The sequence below is a fragment of the Scomber japonicus genome, chromosome 19, assembly GCF_027409825.1.
Source record: "Scomber japonicus isolate fScoJap1 chromosome 19, fScoJap1.pri, whole genome shotgun sequence".
Classification (NCBI taxonomy): Eukaryota; Metazoa; Chordata; class Actinopteri; order Scombriformes; family Scombridae; genus Scomber; species Scomber japonicus.
In genome coordinates, this window is record NC_070596.1 from 7,400,552 (window position 1) to 7,413,477 (window position 12,926).

Below are 12,926 nucleotides of genomic sequence, written 5' to 3' on the forward strand. Positions count from 1 at the left end.
TTTATTACCCAATGAACATAGTTTGTAAAATAAGAGGACGTTTTAAGTTTTTTATGTTTAGTTTTATCTCCAGTTTTTCTAATCGTAGTTACTGTAGTTAGTCTCTTTTTAATTTTGTTTCATGATTTTGCCGACAGAAGCCAACCTGTCTTTTTAAATGTTGTTAGTAAAGCAGTATCTGTTGTGCTAAGTCTTGAAAGGTATAAATGAAAAAAAAAAAGGTTATAAAAATGCACTTCCATTACGTTCTGTTACATATTCCTGGACCTTGAACCATCCATCTAATTGGTTGTGTCTTTTTCAATAAATTTAATACTAATGCATTTATTCTGATATGGTTTACTCGTTGGAGTTTCTCTCAAAAGGCACAAACAGTTTGCTACAGTGTTACCTGAAAATGCTTCATAATTTAAATATCACACTGGCCCAAGCATGTCTTCAGCTCTGTCATTTTGCGGTTTCTTCATGTCCAGGGAAAGCTTTCTTTTTAGCTCCTTATCTTGTTAACCACAAATACGTTACTGAAAGATCTTGGAGCCTGCAGTCAGATTGACCCTGTACGAACTGAGCAGCAGCTCAGTTTTGACAGACAGGCTCCGGGCTCGACGCTGAAATATTCCAGCAGCTGTGGCATCCAAGCGGCTGACACTTCCCACACTCCGTTTGCTTTAATGAGTTTAGATTTTCAAAGCCTCTCATTTGTGCTGCGATTCGGAATGCTGCTGAAGGGCTCATTTCAAAGTGATAGAAGCTGCAACTTAACAGTGGTGAAAGAAGTGAAGTACTTAAGTGTAAAATAATAGTGATACAGCAATAGAGAAATACTCAATTGAAAGTAAAATGCACTAAAAGGCCCTCGGGTATTAAAAGCCAAAATTAGTTTAATTATGTAGCACAAATAATACAGTGAGATTCAGAGTTCTTAACAAGCAAGAAATTATAGAATGGAAAAAGAATAAATAAGTACTCATTGTTAAAGGCTCTACACACCAATGGCCCACTTGCACAGATATTTGCATTTGTCTGCCTGATTAGACCTTGTTTCAAGAAGGTAGAGGTGTGGACATAATGTGCTTGATTGGCATCTCCCTCACCCTCTAGTTGCTCCATTCATATTGCTTTGTTGACCTGACCATGTAATTCCCAGGAATAGTTCTGTCTCACATTATCGTGAGAAAAGCTCCAATCAGCAGGATGCATGTTGAATCATGCTAGCAGCTGTCTGTGTGAGGCACAGTAATGATTTCAGCTAAATGCTAACCACAGCATGCTAACATGGTCACATTCAAAATGTTTACATACTGCAAGTTATGGCTATCATGTTCACCATGTGTTCACCATGTGTTCACATGAAAACACAAAGTACTGTTTTTTTTTTCAAGGTATTAGGCAAGTATTGGACAAATGTAATTAGTTTTTGTTTGTTTGTTTGGGGGTTGTTTTAAAAGCTAATAGATTTCCAAGTTATTACATTTCATCCTGTAGGGGATTCATCCAAAAGATAAAGAAATATTTTATCTATATTTTAACCAGAAATGTTAAATAAAAAAACTCTGGGAACCACTGATATCTAGCAAAATCTCATGTAAGTCAAGCTAATAGAGCCAATAGATGCGATATTTTAGACTGGACCAGAGATATGGACCCAACCAACCAATATCCCTAGAGCCATGCCACTAGCTTGGCTAAAACTAGCACTAACACTAAACCAGGGGTGATTTTACACACTTTTTAGGAGTGCTTAGGCACCCTTGAATTTGATCCTAGCACCCCTAAAAATAAATAAATAATTATTGTATTTTTTAACACTTGCAGGGCAATGTATATCAAATTCTCATTAAGCCCCCCTAAAGGTCTGATCCTACGATCATCCCTGTACTGAACACTAACCAATTACAAGTTTTTCACTTTGGATATAAATTCCTAATCTCCAGTGACTGAATAAATGTGCAACAGAGTAAAAGGTGCAATACTTCCCTCTAACGCTTACAGAATGTCTCCAAAAATGGAAATAATGCATTTGATTACAATACTTTCACACTATATTTAAGTACAGTACAGTACAGCAGTATATGTAATTAGCTACCTTCCACCTTCGCAACATAACTCAAGCCAGAAATCAAGTCGTAAAAAACAGGAATCTAATCAGCTGTTATAGTCACAAACACCCTGTGGATTTGGGTTCAAAATGTCCCCTGTAGCACCAAGATGAAGAAAAAATAGCAGGAAGTGCAATGACTGTGCATCTGCGGGCCTTTTAGGTCTCATAAACTAGCCGATGATTGCTCCCTTCCTGATTACCAGGGCGGACGGTGAAAGCAGTCACTAACTGAATGGAGAGAAATTTCTTGTTGAGCATCAAGAAGTTTGGTCTGATGATAAGGTTCTTAGCTGGCAGGACAGGAAGTAGCCTTTCCGCATTCCAAGGTTGGAGAAACTCAGATTTTTTTTAAAAAGTCTGATGTCCCTGCCCTGGTGCCTTTCAGGGGAACCTCCTGCAGGCAGTCATACATGAACTGTGTGTGTTAAAAAGTTACTTTACTCCACTGTTAGGTTAGACTTACCAACATAACCCTGGAAAGCAGTTATGAAGAAGACAAGTCCTTACAACTCAAGATGGGCAGAGAGACGATCTACTGTGGTTTACGGTACGTTCACTCTCTAGTTGTTGACACTTTTGCTTGCATTTGTTTACACCTCTAGAGGATAGTCTTTTTTCCATGTGTTAGAACCATCGAGGCATTAAATCCTGATGGTTTACAGGAGAGTCAGCATGTGTTTTCCTTGGTCCTTGATTTTTTCAGTTGTCTTACAAGGAAAAGCTCAGGTGTTACTAATGACATTAACCAGGGCTCTGTTGTATTATTATGCCATGGGGTGGCCCATTACGGTTTGGTGCATCCACTATATACACAATATCATCTGTGAAAAAAGTTCTGGTTTGGTGCACCAGCATGAGGTGAAGACGATGCAATCCTCAAAGCCAGTCTGACAAGCCAGCTTTATGCTTTATCAGAGGTACGTTCAAATGATGTTTTACTCTTTTTCGAGCAAAAAAACCTCTCGGACGAACTGGTGAATTTTGCAAATATCTAAAAGTAAACTTCCTCCATTTTAAATACAGAGAAAAGTACAGCTGAATCTCCTCAAAGTACACTTCCAAAAGTTAACATTGTGGGCAAGAAGTGAATTGGCAGTCCTAAATGAGGTGAGGATTGGCCCTGCATGGACTGATAGATCAACTGACCAACTTCAGTGCTGGTTTCAAACCCTTAGCCTGCTATCTGAAGGCCTGAGTGGCAATTACATTCCTACAGACTTCAGTTTAATGGGAAAATCTCTCAATAGAAACTTCTCTCTTCACTGCTGAGTTCAGTCCTCCTCTGTCTATCAACATGTTCGCTATGTTCCAAATATTCATATATTAGCCAAATATGATAAAATACAGCGCTTTTATTTGTGCTAACAGCAGGTAGGCTAGCAGTTTTGGAGTTCAGACTATGATGATATCGCTACCTGTGATGAATATTCAGCTATATTTTGTCAAATATATATGTTGTCATAATAATAATATGTTTATAATCTACTGAGTACATGAATGGACAGATGAAAGTTGTATTATACTATAGGAGTGATTTGATAGCTTTCTATGGACAAAAAACATACTAGACTAGCTATACTTATTTTCCCGCCTGAAACTGAGGCACTGTTTGAAACCATTGTAAAGGTCCTGAATCTGCCTCTCCAAAGAACATCATTTTTTTCATACTCACCTAACAGGTAACTTTGGCTCAATGTGGCTTTTTCTTTTGGGACACATGCAAAATTACTTACATTACATTTGCTATTGTGTGTATTCATTTGTTTGACCCAACAGCGGTGCGCTCAGCCACCTTCGGCTCTTGGAGGATGCTCACCCTGGGGTCGGAGTATGAGGATACCTGGGCTCCATCACCTGACAAGAAGCGTCAACCCACGCAACAGATGGAGGGGGAGCCAGGGCTCACTGAGGGCACAGACACCTGCAGCGGTGACCCGGAGGAACCTTTATGGAAAGCCTCTCACACTGACACAGGGCAGAAGTTTGACACAGTTTTACACTTGGATGGATCGAGCAGGGCTGGGAGAAGAGATGGTGTGCGTCACATGGTCAAGAAGCACCAGACCCTGAACAACACGCTGTGGCCCCGCAGGTCAGACACACACCCCTTTTGACTTTCATTGAATACTTAACTCATGCTTTTAAATTGTATTAAGGAAAAATAAACAAGTTGGCTAAAACAGTTTATTGTTGGTAAAAATTAAGCGCCCTCATCACTATGGCCAGAACCAAAAATTAACTACCAGGCTCCTACCAAGATACAGTTCTACATATCTATTCATATCTACTCATAACTAAATTATAATGTGTTACAAATCATTTGTTAAATATTAAGTTGTACCAAGTAATCAGTATGGTTTACAAAAGAGTCTCATAACCCACTCCAAGTCTTTGTAATTAGTGTGGGTTTTTTTCAAAAGGAAAGTTATTATTTCCACAAGACATGTAATAACTAAAAATGATCCCCTCTTTACTGTATAGTTACCCTGCATTCTAACTGCAGTACATCATCTAAACCACTAGATGTCTCTTCTGTAGTATATTGTGCATGTGTCTGCAGATGACGATAACAGGGAGCTAAACATGATTTATAGATGCTAAATTAATAATGAGAAAAACTATACAAGACTGTATCATTTCACAATGGGCCTATAGACATGTGGAAGTAAATAACTGGTCTATTATGGTTTGTTAATCAGAGTGAATATAAGCCACACAAATGCAAATAAATGCAAAGTATAAAAAGATAAGAGAAGTCTTAAGTGAGAGCAATAAAGAGACACAGTTGTTCATGAATAAATGACATCATGTGGTTTTGCCTCAAACAGCTGTCTGAACACACAGTGACATAGGTGGATTGGGTGTCCACATCATTTTGACCACGTAGCTCATGTTGATTAAATGGCAAAAACTGGAATAAAGCAGATAAATATCCTATTATCTGCTAATTATTTATCCATAGACCCCAAATATACCATTTTGTGAATCTCATCAGGCTCAGTTTATGACCTGCAGTAAACACACTAGTGTCATACTGCTTTTATATGGGGACTCTTGGGGGGGGGGAAGGGATTTAAAAGAAAGGGAACCACATAAAACATTTTTTCAACAAAACAGACCTGATTTATAGACCTGGTGGTCTGTGAATGCTTTAAACAGCTGTATATCTTATTCAGCTGAGATGGCATACAATGTCTTATTAATTTCCTTCCTTTGATAAATAACACTTTTAATGAAGGGATTTATAGACTAATCAATACATTTTGCTGACTTATTCCAAAACTATTAGGTAGTTTTAGCAGATGGATACATGGCAGACAATTCTTAAAATAAAAACAACAATCATCAGTGACCAAGACTCCGAGTCACCATCCAGGAATATTCCCAAATACATGGCCGGATCTATCATACAGGCATTCTGGGCAAGTGCTCTGGGGCCCTTCAGTATAAAGGGGTCCTCGCCCTTTTTTTGTCGGGCTCCACAGAAATACAACCCAAGGCATGACCTATTCTCTTGATGTTGATAATTATGGTCACTGTCGGAAACCTAGTATGTCCAAAACAAAATATGGAGGTACAAGGTTTCCACCTGACAGCAGAGTTATCCAATCGGAATAAAATAAAAGCTGTTTTGGGGACATGAACTTCAGTGCCCAGGGGCCCCTGGCGCTACCAATGCAGCCTTGACCAAATATGTAACAGATTAAACTAGAATCTAGTTCTAGATGATCTTAGGTAATGATAAGTCAATTTTTAAAGCAGATCATCAGTTCATTTCATTTACTGGAATGATGCCCCAGTGCACTTTGCTGATATTAGAAGTCGAGAGCAGTCACATGATTCACAGGTATGTTATAACCAATAATGAAGTGTCATTATTACTGATTCTGAGTCAGTTCCCTGCAAGCAAGCTGTTCTTTGTATCATTATAAACTTTAAAGTGTTAAAGCTGTTATCTTGTATAAAACTTAAATTGTCTCCTGGTGATACTAAAGAAAGATTAACTAACGCTCATGTTTTTGACCCGCAGGTCTTTTCTGAACTTCATTAGTTTTACAGTCTCTTAAATTCAGCCAGTAGACGATGAGCGTGCCTGTGCGCTCCAGTCACCGATAGGTTCGTTTTGGTCACATGCGTTCTTCCTTATTCCTCTGAGGACTTGCTATATAGCCCTCAGCCCCCATACAGCGAGCGATCAAACAGAAATCACAGGACAACCACACGCGTTGGATTGGCTTGTTTTAGTGTTGCTTTCAGCTAGAAAAAGGGGAATAAAGGGATGTCCGTGTTTTCTGACGCTCCTGCTTAATTTTTTGTGACTGACCCAGAACGTTTCAACTGGTGTTTGGATGCTGACACGATGCTGTCAGGATTTTGGACAGAGACAGGGTGATCTCATATCATTTACAGTGTGATTTCTCTCCACTCAGAGCTCGGCTGCTATGGAAGCAACAGCCTCAGTGAAGTGAATATTCGTTACAGCTGAAGTGCTTTATTGCTTCAAACTTTCATGATTTTTCTTTTCTTTTCCTTTTTTTTTTAATTTGGAGATGAATGAACGGACAGGATCAAGAGAAGATGGTTTTCAATGAGGCCACCTTTTTATTTTTCATCTTCCAAACGCAGCGCTCTCTGTGTACACTCTAACGCTAAGCTGTGTTTTTTTTCCTCTTTTTTTTTTTTGGATGAAGTGTGTTTGTTGTGATGCGTCTCCCCTCCATTTCCACTGACACCACTTTGGATTTTCCCTTTTGGATCTGTGCGTTTCCAGAATGGCTCGCTTCGCAGAAGATCTACCCACCCGCTATGGAGGAGGCGCAGGCGGAGCAGGGAGAGGCGCGCCGGGCGCTGGGAGAGGGGGAGCCCGGGGTGGCGGCGCTCCGGGTGGCCAAAGGATGTACAAGCAGTCGATGGCCCAGAGAGCCCGGACAATGGCCATTTACAACCCGAACCCTGTCAAACAAAACTGCTTCACCGTCAACCGCTCCCTCTTCATCTTCCGAGAGGACAATCTCATCAGGAAGTATGCAAAGCGAATAACAGAGTGGCCATATCCTTCCTGACCAGTGTTCCCACGCATAGAGCAGGTGCATCTGTAGCCTATAACCTGTCTGCCCTTGCGTGGCAGCCACACACAGATGGTTGAAAAGCATAAAACGCACCACCAGGCCTGTTTGTGTAGCTGTTAAATTTAGGTGCTGATGTGGATTGTGATCTAATCTTTCAGTTGAGGTTGTGCTGTTGAATGATCAGTTATTTTCGCCTGTAGAGTAGCTACCACAGTGTCCTTTCCCCCCACTCCCTCTCTCTGCGCAACGCTGCCTGCACCTGTCGCTCCGCTTCTTATCTCTGTTCAACATGACACAAAGATGTTTTCTCAATAGGTGTGGACACTGAAAAGACTCCACATCCGCCTATTGTGCTGCCTTTTCTATTCCCAGTTCAATTTAGAGCCCAAGCGTCCGCATCGACTGATAAGTTCTTTTGTCAAAATGTCAGCTGTAAACTGTCTGCCGGGCATGGACAGCAATCCCAGCCTCCCACTTAATAATGATCAGACATCTCTGTTGATTTACGCAACTAGAAGTCAATAAAAAGCTGCGTGCGTAAAAGGGCAATGGTAAGTCGGCGCTGTTGCTGCTTCCCTTGACTGACCAGTTTTTTTTTTTATCTCCCTGCCCCCGATCTTCTCCTGTCATAAAATGAGCTGTTATTATGTCAAAAGCACCGTTTATTTATTTTAGTGCGTAACTGGAAAAGAGACCGCTGTTCCGGGGTTGCAGAACCGCCTCGTTGTCTTAGTTGGGAGCCCTCTCCATGGTGCTGAAGTCGCCCACGCTCCCACTCTCCGCCACTCTTTTTAACACTGCAAAAAATGTCCACTTCAAGAGTGATTACCCTTAAAATCTTAGTGTTTTCTCTCTCTTAAAACAATAGAAAGACGTCATACATGGTATGATCTGTAATGTTGAACAGCAGAACAAATACAAGAAGAGTCTGAAAAGCTGTGATTTGCTTTGAAAGCAAGTGAAATAATCTCAGATCATACGTAATTTTGAACATGTTTATGAGAAAATCATTCTTTTCATATGGTCCCTTAAAATCCCAGTTGATTATTATTATCAAAAATACATTTACACCAAGTTTAAAACAAGGCTGCTTTATATTATCATATAATAATAAAAATAATCATAGAATGTTAACCTTTGATGATAGGTGATGCATGGTATTTAATAGGAACAATATATTTTGGTAGTGAAATGAATGCAGTTAGTAAGGCTAGCTCAACCAGTAGGCTAAACATTGTAAAGGTTAATAGTAGATTAAATGACTCTTACATGTATTTTTTGCAGTGAAATGGCTAAGGCTGGAAAGCCAGAGCTTCTGTGACAAACATGACCAGACAGCTGGATCTTCTCTGTGGGCGACAGTGAGAACAACATTAGCTGTAATTGAATAACAATGCTCATCAATTTGTCCATGCCCTCTTTGAGTTGATGCGAGTTGAATTTCCCACACCACGGTACCAAACAAATATTTCCCGCTTAGAATTCACTGTCAGGACTCTGGTTGCATAATCAGGGGAGTTGGGTGTGTTGTGGGTAATAATTCTACATCTTGGCTTTAATGTTCATAAGCTCTTTTTTCCCCCTTGCGATTCACAGTCCCTCAATAGACCCTGACCCGCAGGCAATGACCCAGTGAAAATGCATTGCAGAATGAGCCAAGCATTGAAAATGGTCAGAAATGGTCAACCATCTGTAAAGATCATGAGTGCATGTATAGGGATGCTTTCTTTCTAGAAAGCCCTCAACCAGAGCATGATAGAAGGTTTATGCATTAGTGGACAGAAAGTTGAATGGCATTCGTCATCCAGAGGCAGGCAGAATAATTTGCTTTTCTGTTTAATTTAATGTTGTCTGCCATGACCAAACACTCTTATTTTGTTAGCCTGAAGCATCTAATCACCATCTTTCATTGTTTACTTATTGTGTTCCTGCTTAAGTCTTTACACAAACCATACACAAATATTATTCATAAATCTGCTGTGAAATGTAATGAACTGAATGCAACTTCACTCTCTACTGCTCCTTAACTGTCACACTCCATTTGAATACATGATCCTGGCTACAATTATCGCCAACTGCATCGTCTTGGCCCTGGAGCAGCATCTACCCGCCAGCGACAAGACACCCATGTCAGAACGCCTGGTAAGTGTTCAGTGTGCCTCTCTTTTAAGTCATCTACTTTTAGACAAGAACTTTTCTGGGGTAAACAGGCAGTCAGATGTGGGAGACAGAAGGGTACCATACCTAGCTGAGATACCCATGCCAAAAGTACCAGTCCCAGAGTAACAAAGGACTGACCTGAAACAGCTTAGTTGCAGGAGCACTTTTCGCTCATTAGACTGTAGACTTTGTGTGTTTTACTGTGTTTGCTTGTTTTTTTTCCTCTCCAGCTTCTGTCTTATAAGTCAGCAGAGCTTCTTGGTGAGCTAGCTTTGATCCCCTGTTCTTGATCCTTGTTCCCCCAGCTGCTCACATATGCACTCTGTTAAAACCAACATTTGAACTCTGACAGTCACATCGTACAGCTAACCAGTCTCAGAGAGAAACCAAAGACACTGCAGAGGGAGGTCAAGTGGCATACCAGGAGAAAAAACCCTCAATAGCACGTACTGTAGCTTCATGGTTCAGCACTTTGCTGTTCTTGTTCTTGAGCGTGTTGTGGCTCAAAGGAGGCTGACTTAAAATAGAGAGCCAGCGAGTGTTACAAAGAGCAACAGCTTCATGTGAAAAAGTCATTGAGTTTCTGTCATATTTAACCACCTGCTCCTGTTTCGAATTATCTCAGCAGCTGCGATGCTAATTCAGCAGTGAAGATGTTAGGAAAACAAAAGGTAGCATTCAGGACCCGAGAAAGTGATTAGAGTGGTTACACAAAGAGAAAACAAGCATCCTCTCCCTGCCTCCTCCACCTTGAGGATGTAATACAACAAGAAGCCTTTTAATTAGAACAAGGGATCAGCTATTATTTATGAAGCTCTGTCAACAGAGTAGGAGGCACGCTGTAAGTGGAGGCGATGATAGAAGCTGTTCAATAACAGTATTTCAGATCCATTGCAGCTCTTTAGCGCCATGATCATTTGGGATTTCCTCAGCTGTCTTTCGAAAGCATATTTATAATTCAATATATTTTAGATGTATGTATAATAGATGTTAACACACTACCGGTACAGGCATTGAGGGATACAGTCCTGTCATTACAGAAGACATTCAGTTGTTTTGTTTATAAATCTTTTTTCTTTTTTTTGGATAGTAGACCAAAATGAATATACTGTATGTCACGTTCAATGGCTGTTAATAAAATGTTGCATGCTCCTATGGCTTGTCTTATTATTGAGAAGCAGCTTCTCTGCTTCTCCACAACAACAAACTGTCATTATCTTACCACCACAGCCTTCACGGTTGATACAGCAACTCTCGTCCAACATATCTATTATCACTCATTGTTCTCTGTGGGTAGCCAGTGCTGTAGAAAAGGTCACAATTCTTATAGCGCTCAGACCTGTCACACTGCTTTTGCATGATTATTTATGTTGGAGGCTGGGTGATGCTGGGGATTGGGGACACTGTCTGTCAGGTTGTAGTATGCTGGGAGCGAGAGAGAAAAATCAAGGGGGGGGGGGGGGGGGGGGTTGGTTTGTGTAGGCGTGAGATACTCTCTGCTTGTGCCCTGTGCATCGCCCAAGGCTCTCGCAGATATTAATGGAGGCAAAGAAAAAAGTGTCATGTCATACACGCCTGTTTCAGCTCTCTTACTTACAGCAAGACCCTGGGTTAACACAGCCACACAGTGCAAATGATCAAACTGTGACACACTGCTGATTGTTTGACACTTGTAGGGAATAATACAGAGTGCCCAAATCAATCATGTCCAGTCTTGTGTGTTGTGCATATGCTCTGTGTGCCAAAGTGCCCTTTCCAACAGGAATCTCTTTGTCCTGTTGGGATAATTACATATTTTCTTTACCCTAATGTCACATTGGAGAAACACTTGAGCACTCTAAGTACCCCTGTAGTTGCTCCAACTGCCCCCTAATTCCATTATTCCATGCTGATGTCACACCAGAGGGGCAGCTTGAGTGTCTTTCTGATTGGTTCAGATGTCGGCCTGAGTACCCCTTTGTTTCTCTCCTTATGTCCTTCTGGTTTGCCCGACTGCCCTCATTTTGCTCCTGTGGTGTGACCAAGTGGCCCCCACATGCCCTTCTGGCTGTTTAATATGCCCCCCTATTCCATTTTTGTCCCAGAAACCCACCAAAGCGACACCTGAATGCTGAATGGCCAAAGAACCTCTCTGGTTGGCTTAGATGCCCCTCTGGTCAGTCCAAGTACCCCTTTGGTATGTCAATGTGCTCTAGTGCTTGGTCTAAATGCCCCACTGGTCAGCTCTGGTGCCCTTCAGGTTGGTCCTAGTCGCCCCTAAATGCCTCCCTCTTCCTTGCTTTAGTTTTTGCCCCAATGTCACACCAGAGGGCCATTTGAACAGCCCAAGGTTACCCCAAATTCCTCCCAAGGACAAGCTCTAGTGCCCATGTAGCCTCTGGTTCAATCCACATGCCATTCTGGTTCCTCCAGGTGCCTTCTGTTTTACACTGTATCATGCAAGAGTAATCTATGTCTTTGAGCCCTTCTAGTCAGCCCAGACACCCTAGTTTTTGGTCCAAATGCCAGTCTGTTTAGCCAAATTCCCCGTCCACCCAGCCCAGGTAGTCCATTGTTGTCTCAGGTCCTCCACTAGTTGGCCTAAATGTCATTCTGGTTTGCCCAAGCACCCTTCTGGTTGATTCAAGTAGCCGTCTGGTTGGCTTGGTTGCCCAAGTGTTCAGTGTAGAAGTGCCCCCCTATACACTGCCCCAGTCCCACCCTTTTCATGTAAACTACTGCTCTGGTGTGACATTTAGGCAAAAAGTAAACCTATAACCACTAAAAATGAAACAAGAAATTGTGCTCAGTAGAGGTGCTCCTATTTAATTTTGGCCCTGGCCCCTTACAGAACCTGTGCACAACACTGATCACATCCAGTGTGACATAGATCCAGAATACAGATGCAGAACAGTTTTTGTAGAATGTATTCAAATGTATTCCTGAGGCTTCACTGATTTATCATAACACTGAAGATCATGCTGTGTGTGCAAATATTTGTTTTGACTGTATTTACTCTCTTTTCATCCAAAGAAGAGGGCTCTACATCCTACAATTCTGTTCATGCTGGTGCAAGAAGTGAAAGGGGCCATCTTTCTTTCTCTATTTTACTTACCCCTCCCTTCCCCTCCTCTGTCACTTAATGCTTCATTAACCACGCTCTTACGTACAACAAAAAGGTCTCCCTCTGTCACTCTCATCCCCTATCTGATTCTCTCTATCTTTCTGTAGGACGACACAGAGCCCTACTTTATTGGAATATTCTGTTTCGAGGCTGCCATTAAGATCATCGCCCTGGGCTTTGCGTTTCACAAAGGCTCCTACCTCCGCAATGGCTGGAATGTAATGGACTTCGTGGTCGTCCTCACGGGGTGAGTCCCATGCCCGCTGGGTGTCAGCTTGAGATGGAAGTCATAAGTGAAAGAGTGGTTTCTTTTGTATGTATCTGTGAGCACCCTGGGAGAGAGCGTAGTAGAATCACCTTCTTCCAGTCAGAGCATCTGCCTACAAGCGTCTATATATTATTCAACAAGTCAAACAAGCCTGTTCAAGATGTGAAAAGAGTGTCACAGTGAAGATTTGAACTTGCTTTGGCCTTTCATTAGTTACTGATTTTA

At 41.5% G+C, this 12,926-nt stretch overlaps 1 protein-coding gene across 1 annotated transcript in view; it reads left to right on the plus strand.

The window, feature by feature from the left end:
- Positions 1-2,587: 2,587 nt before the first annotated feature.
- Positions 2,588-12,926, plus strand: part of cacna1bb (calcium channel, voltage-dependent, N type, alpha 1B subunit, b) — a 170,407-nt gene continuing 160,068 nt past the window's right edge. Inside the window, exons 1-5 of the mRNA XM_053340345.1 lie at positions 2,588-2,648; positions 3,878-4,193; positions 6,873-7,151; positions 9,207-9,312; positions 12,541-12,680. Coding sequence (XP_053196320.1) covers positions 2,588-2,648; positions 3,878-4,193; positions 6,873-7,151; positions 9,207-9,312; positions 12,541-12,680 — 902 coding nt within the window. The remainder of the gene's footprint in view (positions 2,649-3,877; positions 4,194-6,872; positions 7,152-9,206; positions 9,313-12,540; positions 12,681-12,926) is intronic.